Source organism: Lontra canadensis, unplaced genomic scaffold, assembly GCF_010015895.1.
Source record: "Lontra canadensis isolate GAN:19392208 unplaced genomic scaffold, GSC_riverotter_1.0 scaffold15, whole genome shotgun sequence".
NCBI classification, from domain to species: domain Eukaryota; kingdom Metazoa; phylum Chordata; class Mammalia; order Carnivora; family Mustelidae; genus Lontra; species Lontra canadensis.
In genome coordinates, this window is record NW_022631009.1 from 24548010 (window position 1) to 24567965 (window position 19956).

Consider the following 19956-nt stretch of genomic DNA (forward strand, 5'->3'; position numbering starts at 1 on the left):
TAAACCCTGATGTAATCACTAATTTCAGCAAAGATTAGCAACGGGAGTTACAACCCTTAGGTAAATGGTTAGTGTTAAAAAGGACATTCATGTGGTACCCCAAAGCACCACACAAATTATATTCTAGTCATGAAGAGATCTGTCATCGCCCCAAACCAGCAGTCAATCTCAGACTCTCTAGAAGTAGGCCACATAAATACCATGTAACTTTTAATATCATGGAACATGAAAAACCCATCATCTATGATTTTTTTAAATCTATGATACATTCTAACTAGAATTGTTCTCTTGAATTCATCAAGCCTTTGATATAACTTCCAGATTATAGAAACACAAAGAGGAAAGAACTAGATGACACCACAAGAAAGCAAAAAGAGAAATCCCTAAGGTGGGACATTCTGTAGGACAACTAACTGGTCTCTTCAATTAAAAAAAAAAGGGATTATGGAGGGCTTAAAAGAATTAAGGAGGGGCACCTGCTGGCTCAGTCAATAGAGCACTGGATTCTTGATCACAGTCTTGAGTTCAAGTCTCACATTGGGCCATACAGCTTACTTAAAAAAAAATTGGGCAGGGCTCAATCTCATGACCCTGAAATCACAACCTGAGCTGAAATCATGAGTCAGATGCTTAACCCAATGCTTAACCGCCTGAGCCATCCCAGTGCCCTTAAAGAAGATTTTTAAAAAATCCTTTATATCAAATTACTGGCAACATGTGACTCTAAATATAAACAAAGCCCAGTAAGAGCTATAGATCTTAATGCTGAGTCTCAATAATTTGAAACAAGTGTATTTTTTATTTAGCAATTGCCAAAAGAAAATGTTGTAACAGAATGTTTCATTTTTAAAAATTTAGTCATGGTAAGTATTAGGGGAGAAAAGTATAATGGAAAGAAAGAATATCCATCCTTTAAAACTAAACTTTAGACACTGACCAATGCCAAGAAAATTTTTATGTCTCAAATCAGCCCTCCATTTCTAAACACCCACTGCCTACTCTCTTTTTACTCACAATTAAAGAAAGGGGGATGCTTTGATTACCAAAAGGGATGGGTTTATTCATTCAGAGCACTCTGTGATAGATTAATATAGAATCCTTATCTGTGGTGATTAACTTAATAGTGATATATGTGATGCCTCTCCTTTTCACAAAATCATGTCGTCAGTTTTAAATAAAAGAGGAAAGAAAAGGCACATCCATGTATACCAATGTTACTATGTCTGATAAAAGAGAGATGTAAGGTAGATGTATTATACTTCAGTCGTTGCATGACAAATGACCACACAAGTATAGACTTAAAACAACATAAATTTATTAGCTCACAAACCTATCCCAGTATTTCTGAATATTCTGCTCAGGGTCTCCCTAAGCTAAAATCAAAACATCAGTCAGGGCTGCTGTTCTCATCCCAGGGCTCGTGGTCCTTCCCAGGGTCACTGGTTATTGGCAAAATTCATTTCCTCCTCACTTCACAGCAACAGCGCAGCAATCCATCATCTCATGCTTCAAATATCTCTGACTTGCCCTTCTGCACCAGATGTAAAAAGATCTCCAACTTTAAGGGCTCATATGATTGATTAGATCAGGTCCACTAGGAAATCTTCCTACCTTAAGATCAACTATGCCATTTAACATAACAATCACAGGAATAATATCTCATCTTATGCACAGGTGGGGATTAGGGTGTGAAATATTTGGGGGGTGGCATTTTTAGAACCAAATACCACAGCCATAAAAAAAAAAACTGTAAAATTTAATTTAAAAACCATTTCTTACCTGTTAATAATGAACCATGCAACAGTAAGCATTCCTGCTAGCCATGTTCCACTCATAAGCCAACTTGTAACAAATAAAGCAGTAACATATATTCCTTGCAATCCAAAAACAATGCCAATATAGAAATAAACTGGCTCAATAATCTCCTAATTGGGGGGAAAAAGAGGAGATAATACAGTGACATTACATAATTTTAATTATTTGCAAATATGTAAGAAAATAAATATTAAAGTCAAAAGAAAACATACATTGCTACCAGTTGCTTGATATAAAACACTGGCAATAAGTTCTGGATACAGAGACATTTGCTGCACTGCATTTATAGTCTTCAGAGATACAGTTTTGTTATTGTGTGTCAATTCATAAACACCTAAAGACAGAAAAATTTTTCTCCAGATTATTTATTCTGCTTTACAATAATTAAACATGTCATTCACAGATCATTAAATATTTTAAATATTTAATAATTACAAAGAAAAATCTCAAAGTAAGATACACTGAGTGTGCCTCATTTTTCCAATGCTTTTATTAAGTATAAGAAAGAATAATACTTGTACTCTAATACAAATCTCCAAATTCAAGGGTTCCCACATAGTAGAACAATGTTTTATTTTAGAGAAGTGTTGTTATTAAAAATATAAATGTGCAGGGGGCGCCTGGGTGGCTCAGTGGGTTAAAGCCTCTGCCTTCGGCTCAGGTCATGATCCCAGGGTCCTGGGATCGAGCCCCGCATCGGGCTCTCTGCTCAGCGGGGAGCCTGCTTTCTCCTCTCTCTCTGCGTACTTGTGATCCCTGTCTGCCAAATAAATAAATAAAATCTTTAAAAAAAAAAAAAAATATATATATATATATATATATATATAAAAAAATGTGTAGGGGCACCTGAGTGGCTCAGCTGGTTAAGTGACTGCCTTCAGCTCAGGTCATGATCCTGGAGTCCCAGGATGGAGTCCAGAAATCGTACCCCTGCTCAGCAGGGAAGTCTGTCTCTCCCTCCAACCCACTCCCATCCTGTGCTCTCTCTCAAATAAAATAAAATCTTAAAAAAAAAAAACAAAAACAAAACAAATGTGGGGGGTACATAGCTGGTTCAGTTGGTAGAACATGAGACTCTTGACCTCAGGGTCCTGAGCTTAAGCCCCATGTTGGTACAGTTAAAAAAAAAAAAATACAAATGTGGTTATCATACCTCTTTCAAATGAGGGCGCTTTTAACATATCTTTATAATAAGAGTAATAAATGGCACTGTCACCTTGAAATGTGATTTCTCGTTCAAGTTCCTAAAAGAAAATGAAATGATTATTTAAATACTAGTATCCTAAATTTCACCTGCAATCTTCTTTCTCTTCATCTTCTAAATTAATGCTATTTATTTATCCTTTTATTCAAAGAAACATGCTTGAATTTTCCTTTAATCACTAGTGGCCACATTAAGGAGTTAAACTTTTCAATAATCTGACAATTATTTTAATGAAACACCTAAGGTTTGGGGCACCTGGGTGGCTCAGTCAGTTAAGTGTCCAACTCTTGATTTGGGCTTGGGTCGTGATCTCAGAATCCTGAGACTAAGCCCTGCATCAGGCTCTGTGCTCAGAGACTGAGCTCTTTGCCTTCTCTTTGCCCTTCTCCCTGCTCACATGCTCTCTCTCAAATAAACCAATCTTAAAAAAAAAAAAGAAAGAAACACCTAAGGTTTAAAATGGATTGTAGCTCATAAGGCATTTACCTATTATATATAATGAAAATCTAGAAGGAAAACCAGAAAAAATGCCCCAAGGACAGAAAGAATAGTAAGGCAGGTAATAAAAAATGATGGTTGAGGGGCGCCTGGGTGGCTCAGTGGGTTGGACCCTCTGCCTTCGGCTCAGGTCATGGTCCCGGGGTCCTGGGATCGAGCCCCGCATCAGGCTCTCTGCTCAGCGGGGAGCCTGCTTCCTCCTGTCTCTCTCTCTGCCTGCCTCTTTGCCTACTTGAGATCTCTGTCTGTCAAATAAATAAATAAAATCCTAAAAAAAAAAAAAAAAGATGGTTGAAGTGTTAAAGTCCATAATAAAAAAGAAAAATTTAAGAAGAAATCAGTATTTTTTATTGCTTTTCCACTTCCTTAAATATCCAGAACAACAAGCCCTTAACTCTTTTCCACAGCAAGAACAACTAATCAGTGCTTTTCAAAAGAAATTCCAGAAATAGAGGCAAATCTTAAGTTCCTAAAATTGAGTTATACAGGGTACCAGAGTTGCTTGGTCAGTTAAGCATCTGACTCTCGATTTCAGCCCAGGTCCTGAGAAGGCTCATGACCTCTTAGGGTCAGGAGATTGAGCCCAGCTCCACATTAGACTCCACGCTCGGCAGGGAGTCTGTGATTCTCACCCTTGCCCCATCCCCCAACTCATGTTCTCTCTTGCTCTCTAAAAATAAATAAAACTTTTAAAAACTTATTATTAAAAAATTGGGCTATATAGGTAATTAAAAAACCATGAAAAACCTTGTGCATTTCATGATAAATCAAGCTTTTGTAAATCTATAGTCTCTGAAAATGAAACTCCTTTATTTTCATGCATAACACTTATCAATTAATGTAAAAGATATCAGAGCAGTTTTTCCTAAGTTTGGCTAACAGAATTTCCTGAGATATAAATGGGTATTACCCAAAGAGTTCTATAGTTAAATAAGTTGTGCAAAGGCAGCATTCAAGAAAATGGGTTTCTTTAGGACTTCCCAGAGTACCAGTATACCTTATGCAACTGTGAATCTCTAGGAAGAAATCTTTTCTAGATCTATTTGACCAGTGACTTTTTTCCCCATTTAGAACTTATTAATCAAAATAAATTTCCTTAACAACAAAAATCAGATAAATTTCCTTAAAATGATTCTTTATGAATGGAAACAGATTTGTTTCTAGGATTTCAAAGATATAAACTTTAGATCACTGCTTCTCAAATTTAATGTGCATATGAGTTTCAGACATCTTATTAAAAGATCTCTGATTAGCGGCAACTGGGTGGCTCTGTGGGTTAAGTGGCTGCCTTTGGCTTGGGTCATGATCCTGGGGTCCTGGGATCGAGCCCCGCATGGGGCTCCCTGCTCAGTGGAGAGCCTGCTTCTCCCTCTCCTTCACCACTCTGCATGCTTGTGCTCTGTCGCTACCTCTCTGCTAAATAAAAAAAATCTTAAAAAAAAAAAAAAAAAAGATCTCCGATTAGATTTTGATTCTAAAGTAGGGCCTGAGAATCTGCAATTCTAAAAAAGCTCCCAGGTAAAGTCAACGTTCCTAACTCATACAGTCTTAAAAAAAACACAGTATTTTTTGATGCATGCCTTCTATATTTTCAAATCTTTGGTTGTTCTCCATGCTGCTTACCCAACAGAATTGCTTGGACATATTTTAAAACACTGATCCTAGACATTTCCTGCTACCCCACCTAAGAATATGTGAACTTTTTAAAAGCTCATCAGATGGTTCTATTGTACATCCAGTATTATCAAGGAAATAGGATATGCTACAGTAATAGCTTTTGTCAAATCAATACAGGCAATTATTCAGCTAAATGTTTTGGTGGGATGAGGTCAATGGCTGCTCAAAAATAAGAACAACAACAAAACAGTTTGGACTAAAAAAGAAAACAAAACTCTTTAGAGTCAAGTGGTACTCTGTGAACCTTATCAATCCATGAAAGGTATATCTGATTGTGAAGGAAAGTCTGAGAACAAATTTACTCAAAGGCTAAATTATGAATTATCTAAGTAATTACAGTGACTAAAGGGTCTGTGGAATACACATGATTTAAAACCAGACATTAAACATACTAATATGAAGAGACATCTTAATAAATACTGTCACGCATGTTAATCATTTCCATGCCCCCAAAACATTCTAATCATGTAATCTAAAAATTAAAATATTACTGCTGAAATGTTTTTGAAATGTAAACTACCAAAATTAGTAAAAGTATGACTAAACTTGGTAACATTCACTGTCATTAAAAGCCTCTGATAGGGGCGCCTGGGTGGCTCAGTGGGTTAAAGCCTCTGCCTTTGGCTCAGGTCATGATCCCAAGGTCCTGGGATCGAGCCCCACGTCGGGCTCTCTGCTCAGCGGGGAGCCTGCTTCCTCCTCTCTCTCTCTCTGCCTGCCTCTCTGCCTACTTGTGATCTCTGTCTGTCAAATAAATAACTAAATAAAATCTTAAAAAAAAAAAAAAAGCCCCTGATAGATTAGTAGCACAATAAATAAAAAGCACCCTCATAGTTTTTATTCCATGGCCTGGAAACACATTGTATTACATTTTTCAAGGTTGATGTTTTGACTGTGTTCTCAAAACAGCTCCTACACCATTTTGTGTCTAATGACTGTACATAAGAAAGCACTTGTCATACTTATCACACATATAGTTTGGCTCCCTGAAAAACACAATATTTAGATTAAAGTTAAATACTCCGCAAACAACTTCCATATGCTCAAAATTCTTTCTTCTTACCTGCCTGTTGGAAAACCAGAATTTCCGTTCATGGTATGCTGATAAATAGAGAGCATACATCATACCACTAGTAACTGCTGCAAGACAGCCAATGAAAATCTTTGCAAAGCGCTGAAATAATACATCTGAAAAAGCATATTAAAAGTAATCAGATGTAGATGATATTTATATTAATGCACTTCTATTTTTAAAAAGTAATTAAAAGGTAGTATGTATCCTTGATGTGAGGAAAATGGCATTCTAATTCTGTGTTCTTCCTCCCCAAAACCTATATCCCCAGTCTAATGAGAAAAAAAACAGACAAATTCCAAAAGAAAGACATCCTAAATATACCTGACCAGTATTCCTCAAACTGTCAAGGTCACCAAAAACAAGGAAAACCTAAAAAACTGCCACACCCAAAAGAGTCTAAGCAGACATGCCAACTAAATGTCATGTGGAATCCTGGAACTGCAAAAGGAAATTTGGTAATTAAGCAAATCTGAATAAAGTATGGATCTTTTTTAAAAATAGTATATTACGGAATACTATGCAGCCATCAAGAGATAGGAAATCTTGCCATTTGCAATTACATGGATAGAACTAGAGGGTATTATGCTAAGTGAAATAAGTCAATCAGAGAAAGACAACTATCATATGATCTCTCTGATATGAGGAATTTGAGAGGCAGGGCGGGGGGTCATGGGGGTTAGGGAGGGAAAAAATGAAAAAACATGGGTTGGGAGGGAGACAATCCATAAGAGACTCAATCTCACGAAACAAACTGAAGGTTGCTAGAGGGTAGGTGGGGTAGAGACAGGGTGGGTGGCTGGGTAATGGACATTGAGGAGGGTATGTGCTATGGTGAGTGCTGGGCAATGTGTAAGCCTGATGATTCACAGACCTGAACCCCTGGGGAAATAATACATTATATGTTAATTAAAAAAATAAAAAATAAAAATAGTGTATTAATACTGGTTCCTTAACTGTACCAAATATACCATACTAATACAAAATGTTAATAAAAGGGAAAATTCTATGTGTGGGCAGAGGGAGGGTGTAAGAAGTGAACTCTGCACTATCTGTCCAGTTCTATAAACCAAAAAAGATTTCAAACATTAAAGCCTATTACTCAAGGAAAATAATAAAAGGTATGTACTACCAAACATCTAAAGAAAAAAATACAGGTTCATTCAGAATTACTATCAATAGCCGTTTCCTTATCAAGGAATTTTTTTCTTTACTGAGGAATAATTTACATAGTACAGATTACAGCCATTTAAAATATATGTAATTCAATAATTTTTAATGTTTATATATTTAAAACATCATATGCAACTATTATATATATGTAACTATTTCTTGATGAAATAACATAAGACACATGTGAATTTTCTACACACAGGATGATTTAACCCTGCTCTACCCTAGCTATTAGGTATAACAAGCACAGGCCTAAGGGCCTAAAGCCCAATGTTTGATTACTGAATGACTGACAGATCTGTAAAACTCAACTTGCTGATTTATGAGGTTAGCTAAACTAAAATCTTAGCCACTAGTGGCTTACAAAATACAGGTTTATTTCTCACTTATGCTACTTGTGGGTTTGGGGCCCATAGTGACTCTCCACCCAATTCCACACTTTAGATTAGCTGTGGCTCTTCTTGTATCTTCTTCAGAGTCCCAGATTGGGGTCAGTGGCTATTCTCATGAAAGAGGGTAAGAGCTGGAGAACTGGACGCCTGGATGGCCCAGTCATTCATTTAAGCATCTGCCTTCAGCTTAGGTAATAATCCCAGGGTCCTGGGATGGAGCCCCACATCAGGCTCCCTGCTCTGTGGGGAGCCTGCTTCTCTCTCTCCCTCTGCCTGCCACTCCCCTTGCTTCAGCTCTCTCTCTCTCTCTTTTTCAGTCAAATGAATAAATAAAATCTTAAAAAAAAAAAAAAGAGCAGGAAAACAGGCAGAGAATACAATGCCTCTTACAGTTTCTGGTCAAAACCAAAACATGCTACTTCCACAAACAGTCCATTGGTCCAGGCGAGTCACATCAGTAAGCCTGACAATGAGGGAACAAAGTATACACTGCCTCAGAGATGCACTCCAAATGACATGGCAATGGGAAGAAATGGATAACTCACTTTAGGAAAAGGAGAAAACACTTGCAAATAAAAGAGTCTATCAGGGTCTGCCCCATTTGTCACAAATACTCACTTCCCTCCAAAGGCAAACCACTCACTCCTTCTCAAGAAAGAGACCCTAAGAACAGCTTATTCAGCTTGTTTCCTGCATGTATATATCATTTTAAGACCTGAATAGTTATATCCTTTTTAATCTAGGCTGGCAGTTCTTTTAACGGTACATCTCTCCCAAAAGCTTAGCAGGCAATTCTCTTCGATATTCACTTAACAGAAATAAAAACAAACGCCCACAAAAAGATCTGTAGAATTGTGGTCACAGAAGCCTTATTCTTAATAGCTAAATACTGAAAATTAGGGCACCTGGTGATCTTTGTCAAATAAATAAATAAATAAATCTTTAAAAAAAAAAAAAAAGTGGTTGTCTTTGGGGGTGGGGGGTACAGGGAAAATCTGGAAGAGGGTACAAAGAAACTTTCCGGGGTAATGGGAATGTTCTGTATCATGTTTCAACTGTACTCCTATGTCAAAACTCATTTAATTAAATACCTAAGAGTCTGTGCATTTTACTATAAGCTAATTATAGAAGTATACCTCAGAGATGGTACAGGTTCACTTCCAGACTACTGCAATAAAGCAGATATTGCCATAAGCGTACTAAGTGAATTTTTTGGTTTCCTGGTTATATAAAAGTTAAGTTTACACTACACTGTAGCACTATGTCTTAAAAAAAATACATATCTTAACAAATAGTTCATTGCTAAAATATACTAACCATCACCTGAGCTATCACTGAGTCATAATTACTGACCACAGATCACTACAACAGATATAATGATAAAGTGTGAACTACTACGAGAATTACCAAAATATGACACAGAGACAGGAAATGAGCAAATGGGGTTGGAAATGGTGCTGTTAGACTTGCTCAACACAGTGTTGCCACTAACCTACAATTCATTAAAAAAAAAAAAAAAAAAAAAAAAAGGATACCTGCAAAGCACAATAAAGTGAAGCACAATAAAAGGAAGTATGCCTGTACCTTAATTTTTTAAAAGTAAATCACTTGTTTTTATAAAGAACAATCTTGTCAGCTTTTTACCTACTTGATTCTAGTCAGTTCCTCGTTCCAACAACTATACAGAAGTCCTCCCCCACCTTGTGTGCGGGGGATAACGTTCCAAAATCCTTAGTGGGTACCTGGAACTGTGGATAGTACTGAACCCTAGTTATACTATGTTTTCTGATGCATACATAACTGTGATAAAGTTTAATTTATAAAGTCAGACACAGTGAGAGATTAACAATAACTAATAATAAAATACAACTATAAAAATATGTTGTAATAAAAGTTATGGGAACATGGTCTCTGGCCCTCAAAATATCTTATTGTATTCACCCTACTCCTTATGATGATGTGATATGATAAAACACCCACGTGATGAGAAGAAGTGAGGAAAATGACATAGGTATCCTGAGGTAGTGTTACACTACTATTAACTTTCTGACAACACGTCAGAACGTGGGATTATCTGCTTCTAAACTGTGGTGAACACAGAAAACTAAAATGATGGAAAGTGAAACTACTGGATAGGAGGGACCATTGTACTTAGAATTTTTTTCCTAGACGACTCTCGGAAAAGTTTAACTACATGTATTTTGAGCTTATTAGGCTACTGTGGAACCACACGCTGTGTTATTTTCCCTGAGTACTTTGTCGAACTAAAAAGATTTACTAGGAAATATCTACATCTACCCATATATTTTAACAAACTCTGCGACAGCCTTACCCTGAGGATTCATCTTAGTCATTCACCTTTATTGTCAAGGTATTTCTCAATTTTCTGGATTTTGCTAACTAAAATAGACAGTTCTAACTCAACACTACAAGTCCCAGAAATTCTGGATCCTCTATTTTCCTCTTTATTCCTGCTTGCAAATAGGATAATTCTGTTCTAAATTCACCTCTTTAATCAAAGAGATGTAATCAAATGTAGCTGATAACCAAGGCCCTCTAGTAACATCCTATTTTACAATCTTGTTACCTAAAATAATAAAAAAGTAGTATAAAAATTGCAACAAATTCATAAGAAATGGTTTCATAAAATGTTTTATCACTGAATAATATGGATTATTGTTTTTCTAGCTTCCAAAAAAATTTCCTTGCTGCGAGCCCCTGAACTAGCTCTACAGATGATCTACTGCCTTTATCTTACTTGAGAAATATATATATAAATGGGCCTTCAGAGGCACCTGGGTGGCTCAGTCAGTTAAGCATCTACCTTTGACTCAGGTCATGATGCCAGGATCCTGGGATCAAGTCCCACATCATGCTCCTTGCTCAGCAAGAGCCTGCTTCTCCCTCTGCCTGCTGCTCCCCCTACTTGTCTGCCCTCTTTCTCTCTCTCTGACAAATAAAATCCTCAAAAAATTTAAAACATTTTTTTTAAAATGGGCCTTCAACTCTCTACTCAGCGGGAAGCATGAGAAGGCTTTCAGCCTCTAAGGATGGCATGTTCTCCAGAGCCATATTCATACACAGTTCAGTAGTTTAATAGAAAAGGAAGGACCGGGGCGCCTGGGTGGCTCAGTGGGTTGAAGCCTCTGCCTTCGGCTCAGGTCATGATCTCAGGGTCCTGGGATCGAGCCCCGCATGGGGCTCTCTGCTCAGCAGGGAGCCTGCTTCCTCCTCTCTCGCTCTCTCTGCCTGCCTCTCTGACTACTTGTGATCTCTGTCAAATAAATTTAAAAAATAAATAAATAATCTAAAAAAAAAAAAGAAAAGAAAAGGAAGGACCTCCAGAGGGTGGAGTCAAGGACCACAGAGAACACTGAACTGGGAAGCTACTTCCAAGGAAAACAACCAGGGCTTAATAAAGAAACATCCCTACCCCGGGATAAGGAGCCCTCATATTTATCCATAGCAGTTACGAAATTTCGTAACTGCTATGGATCAGTGACTGTTATCTCTCTCACTCTTCTTCTTTCTGAATGGAAGCATTTATTTTGCTTATCCTGTCCCTGTCCAACAATATATCCTGGGAGGGGGACATGTGCAGAAAAGCTAACATAGCAGCCCTGCAACTGCCTTATGGAGAAAGGTCTGCTTGCAAGGTAGGGCCTTTGTTGGAATCTGGGAACTTGGATTTCAGGAAGGCTCCCACCATTCTCTTATCAGTTAGTTTACTGTACCTGACCTATCTGTACAAACAATGTGGTTTATGCTCGCTACTTTCCTTCTGGGGATCCAGTTTTGGTATGTGGTAGGTAAAGGATACATGACCAGCCACCAATAAAAACTCTGTGCAGGGGGCGCCTAGGTTGCTCAGTGGGTTAAAGCCTCTGCCTTCAGCTCAGGACACGGTCTCAGGGTCCTGGGATCAAGCCCTGCATCAGGCTCTCTGCTGAGCAGGGAGCCTGCTTCCTCCTCTCTCTCTGCCTGCCTCTCTGCCTACTTGTGATCTCTGTCTGTCAAATAAATAAATAAAATCTTAAGAAAAAAAACAAACAAACAACTCTGTGCAGGGGCGCCTGGGTGGCTCAGATGGTTCAGTCTCTGCCTTCAGCTCGTGTCATGATCTCAGCGTCCTAGGATCAAGCCCTGCATTGGGTCCCCGACTCAGTGGGGAGTCTACTTCTCAGTCTCCCTCTCCCTCTGCGTCTCCGCCTGCTCATGCTCTCTCTCACTAAATGAATAAATAAAACCTTAAAAAAAAAAAAAACAACTCCGTGCAGTCATTAATAAGCTTCCCTGGTAGACAAAACTTGACAAATGTCCCAATTTGACGCTGAAGGAGTTAAGCACAACCTGTGTGAATCCATTAATAATCAGTGAAGCTTATGCCTAGTTTCTTACAGACTTTAGCCCTAGGCCTTTTTTCCTTTTGCTGATTTTCTTTTATACTGTTCACTGTAATAAATCATAGCTGTAACTATTCTGAGACCTATGAGTCCTTCTAGCTAATCACCAAACATGGGGGGTGGTCTTGGAGACCCCTCACACAGAGCACATAACTTACCTTTGTAATTCATAGGTATCTGGACCAGAATGATTGATACCTGGCCCTGATGTAGATAGGATGACCTTGGGCCTCAAGACTGCTTCCAGGACTAGTAAGACTGAGTATCTTCCTTGGGGTCAGAGAGGTAGTGAGTGTATTTTGTTTGAGGGAGAAAAGTAAATATTTATGACCAAAAGGAAAGAATGTGATAGAGAGTTATATTATTATTCCCACTTATTTTGTCCTTTCTTACAAAATGATTATTGATCTCTCTCCCCACTACCATGTGACTTGCAATGCCTCCCTGTAGTCAGGGTATACTCCATTTCACTGTCTGGATTGTTTATATGCTTCCTTGGGTCAAGAGAATCTGAGTACAAGTGACTGTCAGTTCAGCAGAAAATTTAAGAGTCATTGCATGACTCTGCCTATTCTCCTGCTCTTTTCCTCTGTCTTAAAAAAAATATTCCAACTAGGGGCTGTTCCTTCATGACACATGAAGCTACACCAGCCAACCTGAAGCCACAACATGGAACATTAGTCAGAAATAAACATTTTTTGTAAACCAGTGAGATTTGGGGTTTGTTCTACAGCAAAACCAAAGCTGGCTGATAATACCATGTAATTAATCTCAAAACAGGTATACACATTTAAAATATTAATATAAAATATAATACCTAGCATACAAAAAGCCATTTTTACAGTAACACAAAAACTCCAAATTTATCTAACTTACGTTTTGGAGCTCTTTCAGGAATTGGAGTGTCACTGATTTTCTCTTCTTTAACAGATTCCTTATTTTCTGAAGACTTCAGCTTTTTTCTTTGGCGCAGTTCTACTGTTGGTCCTTAAAAAATTTAATATGTTATTGCAAAATGTGTACCAAGTTGTTCTACTCTATAACCCAAACCAATCCACTTTTATTATACTAAGGCAAAAGTCACATGGAGACCTTTTAGTATCAAAGATTAACTTTTTTCACAATTAAATAAATTATTCATTTAGACAGACTGTCTTTCATACAGAAAGAAATTTAGGTTCTGCCTTCCACCTGTGCCTTCAGAGTCCTACTGATAAATCAACAAGCTCTAATAATGTTATTTTCAAAATATTCCAAAATAAGTAAACCCCCTCCCAGAATGACTAGGGAACAAGATATTATTTAACATATTAACATAGGGGTGCCTGGGTGGCTCAGTTGTTAAGCATCTGCCTTGGGCTCAGGTTGTGATCCAAGGATCCTGGGATCAAGTCCCAAGTCAGGATCCCTGCTTGGTGGGGTGCCTGCTTTTCCCTTTCCCACTCCCCCTGCTTGTATTCCCTCTCTGTCTGTCTATCAAATAAATAAATAAAATATTTTGAAAAAAAATACATTAGCATATTATTCTAGTTACCTGAGTACCACACTCATCATTCAAGGATTAACAATTTTTTTTAAATCTGCATATAACAAAATATATTGATCATAAAACTATACTTCATTTTTAAAACAATCCTGCAAAGGGGTGCCAGGGCGGCTCAGTCGTTAGGCATCTGCCCTTGGCTCAGGTCATGATCCCAGGATCCTGGGACTGAGTCCGGATGCAGGAAGCCTGCTTCTCCCTCTTCCATTCCCCCTACTTGTGTTCCCTCTCTCACTGTGTCTCTCTGTCAGATAAACAAACAAAATCTTAAAAAAATAAAGTAAAATGGAAAAAAAAAAGTCTTGCAAATTCTGCAGAATTTCACAGTGCTGTAGTTTTATCACTGTACAGTCTTATAGATTTAGATATTTGAAATAGGCATATCCCTATATGTGGAAAACTGTCAGAAAATTTCCCAGTATTAGACTATCGTTTTATGTCTGATAAAAAATATAAAAGCAGAGGGACGCCTGGGTGGCTCAGTTGGTTAAGCAGCTGCCTTGGGCTCAGGTCATGATCCCAGCGTCCTGGGATCGAGTCCCACTTCGGGCTCCTTGCTCGGCAGGGAGCCTGCTTCTCCCTCTGCCTATCACTCTGTCTGCCTGTGCTCGGGAGCTCTCTAACAAATAAATAAATAAAATCTTAAAAATATATATATATAAAAGCAGAAAGTAGCTCCAAACCAGTAAACTAAATTCCAAATGAAACAGAAATTTATATATTCGGGCACCTGGGTGGCTCAGTGGGTTAAGCCTCTGCCTTCAGCTCAGGTCATGATCTCAGGGTCCTGGGATCGAGTCCCCCATCAGGCTCTCTGCTCAGCAGAGAGCCTACTTCCCCCTCCCTCTCTGCCTGCCTCTCTGCCTAGCTGTGATTTCTCTCTCTGTGTGTCAAATAAATAAATAAAAATATTTTAAAAAGATTTATATATTCAACCTAAATACTTTTCCTTCCTAGAGTTAATTATCTCTTTTTAAAAAAATATTTTATTTATTTATTTGACAGAGAGAGAAAGCAGAAGCAGGGAGAGCAGCAAAGGGAGAAGCAGGCTCCCCACTAAGCAGGAAGCCCAATGTGGGGTTCAATCCCAGGACCCCAGGATCATAACCTGAGCCAAAGGCAGATGCTTAACCAACTGAGCCACCCAGGTGCCCCCTCTTTTTATTTTTAAGTAGGCTCCACACCCATCATGAAGCCCAATACAGGGGCTGAACTCATGACCCTGAAATTAATACCTGAGCTGAGATCAAGAGTCAGATGCTTAACCAACTGAGCCACCCAGGTGCCCCCAGAATTAATTATTTTATAAGGTAGACTATGACTGTCTTGTTGATACAAACTGTCCTACCAAGCTTATAATGTGGTTCAAGAATTTATTTCCTCCTTACTAGAGTGTTGGAGAGTTTTCTTTTTTCTCTTAGGGATGACTTCAGGCTATGAATTGAGTCTAAAAAGAGGAGACAATAAAGGAGAATGAACCTGCTGCTGCTGATCAGATGAAGGATTCTAGGTTTATTGTGGAAAATGAAAAACAAATATATATATTTTTAATTTTTTTTGTAATGTCTACACCCAGTGTGGGGCTCAAACTCATGACTGTCGAGAACAAGAGTCACATGTTCTTTCAATTGAGCCAGCCAGGCTCCCCCACAAAAAGTACATATTTTTAAATAGCTTCAAAGCAAATTCAGGTTTGCTAAAATATCTTTAAAACTGGCATCATGATTTAAAAAAAAAACAACTGTATATTTAGTGGATTCCATCCATTTCTATACTATCATTTATTTTGTACTTAAGTACTAAAGCCAGGGAACAGATTAGAAAAATGACATTATTATTAGAAGAGCCACACCTCAGATTTTGAGGGTTTTTTTTTAATTTCAGAGAGAGAGAGAGAGAGAGCATGTGCACATACATTGGGGGACTGGCAGTGAATCTCAAGTGGACTCCATGTTGAACGTGACTCACTTCCATGACCCTGAGATCACAACCCCAGCCAAAACCAAGAGTTGGACGCCCAACTGACTGTGCCATCCAAACGCCCCAAATTTTCAGTATTTCTGCACATAAATCTGGGTCAATTAATAGATATTACTATATTTCTTTTTCATGACACTTTTTAACTTTTCTCTGCTCTGGAATAAAGCAAAAGTTAAAAGTACCCAACAAAAATGAAGATTTAGGGGCACAAGCATCCCAATAATTATCACAGCAATGTCTACAACAGCCAAAATATGGAAAAAGCCCAGATATCCATTGATGGATGGATAAAGAAGATGTGGTATAGGGACACCTGGGTGGCTCAGTTGGTTAAGCAGCTGCCTTCGGCTCAGGTCATGATCCCAGCGTCCTGGGATCGAGTCCCACATCGGGCTCCTTGCTCATCAGGGAGCCTGCTTCTCCCTCTGCCTCTGCCTGCCATTCTGTCTGCCTGTGCTCGCTCTCTCTCCCTCTCTCTCTCTGACAAAAAAAAAAAAAAAAAAAAAGAAGATGTGGTATATATATATATATATATATATATACACACACACACAATGGAGTATCACTCAACCATTAAAAGAATGAACTCTTGCCATTTGCAATGACATGAATAGAATGACAGGGTATTATGCTAAGCAAAATAAGTCAGTCAGGGAAAGACAAATATCATATGATTTCACTCATATGTGGAATTTAAGAAACAAAAGAGATGAACACAGGGGAATGGAAGGAAAAAATAAGATGAAATCAGATAGGGAGATAAACCTTAGACTCTTAACTACAGGAAACTAACTGAGGATTGCTGGAAGGGAGATGGGAGGAAGGATACAGTAACTGGGTAATATAACTCCAAGTTTATTTAGTTATCACACTTGTAAGATAAACACATTGACAGTATTAATTTTTTTCTGAAAATTTAAATGGATAATTTCAGAAAACAAGCTAACAAATCTATTAAGGTAGTTTACAAATGGGTTAGGTAGGTCTTTTTTATTAGAGGAAGGCTAAAAGCACACATTTAAGATAAAGATAGACTGGGAAGGGGGTATCACACAAAAAGTGACCTTTATAAAAAATTATCATTTTCCTTTTTAAAAAATTTCCTCATAAATAACCACTTTACAGAGACATTAAATTAGTCTTAGTACATATAAATGGATTTTATTTACAGTAGAGCTTATACAAAAATTTTGCACAGATTTCCAAATGATACATAAAGTCATTTCTTTAAGAATCTGTATTAGGAACAACAAAGGGCCATACAAATAAATTATTTATAAAGGATCTATAACACTATAACTTCTTGGTTCTAAGATGGTATACGTTTTAAGATACTGAGCAAGTATCTTGGGGGTTTTGGTTTGTTTGTTTGTTTTTAAAGATTTTATTTATTTGAGAGAGAGAGAGAACAAGCAGGAAGGGAGGGCAGAGGGAGAGGAAGAAGCAGACTCTTTGCTTGATCCTAGGACCCTGAGATCATGACCTGAGCAGAAGGCAACACCTCAATGAACTAAGCCACCCAGGCACCATTTGTTTGTTTTTTTTTAAGTAGGATCCATGCCCAGTGTGATAGGAAAACTCTAGGATAGAATTTAAGTTTCCTTTTCTTTCTTACATCTTTAGCATTATAAAGAAAAAGTCAAACTAAATGAAAATGATAACATAGCCACAAAAATAACCTGCCATTTCAGGCTCTGGTCCAGTGATCTTCACATGAGATAGTTAGCAGAGCTACAAACAGGCCTGCAAATGTCCATTCAGACAACACACAGCAATTTCCAAATGAAGTGTTAATACTGCTCTACTCAAAGCTGTCACTTCTCTCTGCTCTAACATTTATTTCAAGAAGGATAAGTATGAAAAACCTGACCCTCTGCTGCGACAATGAAGACATTTTTTGTAAGATGAGATTCTCAAAAAATTATTTACCTGGAGCAACAGCAGGACAATGAAAAGGACCCAAGTGAATGTGAATGGTCAGCAAAAAGGGGGTATAGGGAACATCTAGATACAACTAAAATAGACCATTTAGTCTAATTTTAAGATAATATGTATTTTGTGGGTTTTTTTTTTTAAGCTTTTATTTATTTATTTGACAGAGGGAGAGAGCACATGTGTACAGGCAGGGGGCACAGCAGGCAGAGGGAGAGGGAGAAGCGGGCTTCCCGCTGAGCAAGGAGCCTGATGCAGGGCTGTCTTCCAGGACCCTGGAATGGTGACCTGAGCCAAAGGCAGACGCTTAACTGACTGAGCCACCCAGGTGCCCCAGATAATATGTATTTTGAAAAAAATTTATAGAGTGCCAAATAAATGTAAAGCACTCAGAATCGTGCCTAGTACACAGATATGTTTACTATAAATATTATTACTAGCATTATTATAATAAGACTATAATTACTCATTTATTGTTGATTATTATATCCCAGCACCTAACACAGCAGGCACCCAAATGTTTATGGAATTAAAAAGCTGCCAAATGAAACTATATTTTAACAAAACTTCAATACATTAATTGTTCCATATAAGATATATTTGCTTTTGGATTATCAGTAATTCTACAACCAAAAATCACTTTTCATTTTATATCCCATCAATAAATTTTACAAAATGGTATGGCCTTTTTAATTAGTTCCACATCACACTAATTTAATTAAGTGTAACAATAATCTCCTAAAACAATCTCTCATTTTGCATGATGTATAATATTAAAGACTTTTAGTATTAAGCTATTAATTTTTCATGCTTTAGCTTAAGCGTGAAAGTGTTCATACAAACACAAAAGCTAGTTTATCAACCTACTCCACATATTTGAAACTACTCAGAAAAAGAAAAAATATAAAGAAATGTCTTAAACTACTGCAACAGAAGATAAAACCAAGGTAACAAGTGGAATTACACTCTTCCTTACCAACTAAAAACAGCGTTGGTTTTGACCTTTTTAGGTAGTCTTTAGATAGCCTTTAACACTCTGAAAACTCATGAAAGAGGAGTCAAATATGAAACCAGTGTGAGCATAGGGACAAGGCAGCAAACCAAAGAGCAGAAAACACTTTTTAAAAAATTGCTTTCCACTGCATTCTTGAAATTCCCTCTTTGCATTCTTGGTTCAATAAGATTTAAATCTAGGGTCGCCAGGGTGGCTCAGTCCTTAAGCATCTGCCTTCAGCTCTAGTCATGGTCCCTGGTTCCTGGGCTGGAGCCCCACCCCCATCGGGGCTCGCAGGTTGGCAGGAAGCCTACTTCTCCCTCTCCCACTCCCCCTCTTGTGCTCCCTCTCTCACTGTGTCTCTCTCTGTCAAATAAATAAAATCTTAAAAAAAAAAAAAAAGGTTTAAATCTAAATGAGATCACATTCACAACTGCACTCAAGAAGGTAAGAAGTTATTTTTCCCACCAGAATTCAAAATCTAACTGCTCTGTCAAGCAACACTACCAAATATATCTGTTCCTAAAACTAGCACGGGTATCAATGATGAAGTTATTATGCCATGAATGTTTCCTGTAATATCTACCATTAGCTGATAAGTTCCTCCAACTCCCCACTTTTCTCTCATACCTATCATTTTCTATGAATAAATATTACCGAAGAAATTAATTTTCTTAGCACGGGCCGTGTGCGGGCATGGGAAGCTTTCTCCAGCTCATCCACTTTCACTCTCAAAGCACTCCTGGCTTCCCAATCCTCCCAAACTTCCTACATCGCTCAGCCCTTTGCCATCTCCCCCTAACCTATAAACGAACTGGCCTTCTTCAGTTTCCCCTCCCAATTCATCTTACCTCGTTAACCCCAAATTCCTGCCTCTTTCCAAACCTTCGGCGTGAGGGTGCTCCCCGCCCCCACCCCCGGACCTCGTATTTGTCAGTATACCCAGACCCCTGAAGAAGGCACTCAGAGTGAGGGCATTTGGTTAAATACTATCACTTTCAAATATGCACTCCAGCACCTAAGCCTCCATCTTCTAACCCAAACTGCGCCTCCCACCCCATTAACTGTCTGCTAGAAGCCCTCCCCCTCGGGGAGTACCCCCTTCCCTCCGCAACACACGAACACAGCTTTTTCTCTCCCTACCTCATTCCCAACTTTAAGCTCCACCTTTGCTTCCCACTGAGGCGGACAAAACTTCGGGCCATTCACTCCGCTCCCAAATGTCCCCTCGCCGCCGCCGCCCCGCTCCTTCGCCGCCCCCACGCAGCCACCC

The 19956-nt window shown here is 38.3% G+C and overlaps 1 protein-coding gene across 4 annotated transcripts in view; it reads right to left on the bottom strand.

Moving 5' to 3' along the window:
• DPY19L4 (dpy-19 like 4) overlaps positions 1 to 19956 on the bottom strand; it is a 61526-nt gene that overhangs the window by 41135 nt on the left and 435 nt on the right. For 3 of the 4 annotated variants that reach the window (XM_032858676.1, XM_032858675.1, XM_032858674.1), the window contains exons 2-6: positions 13111 to 13221; positions 6258 to 6382; positions 2969 to 3059; positions 2028 to 2149; positions 1780 to 1925 (exon numbers count right to left, since the gene is read on the bottom strand). In XM_032858676.1, the coding sequence (XP_032714567.1) occupies positions 1780 to 1925; positions 2028 to 2149; positions 2969 to 3059; positions 6258 to 6382; positions 13111 to 13221 (595 nt within the window). Of the gene's footprint in view, positions 1 to 1779; positions 1926 to 2027; positions 2150 to 2968; positions 3060 to 6257; positions 6383 to 13110; positions 13223 to 19956 lie in introns of those variants that run through there. The other variant, XM_032858677.1, reaches the window with a different exon arrangement.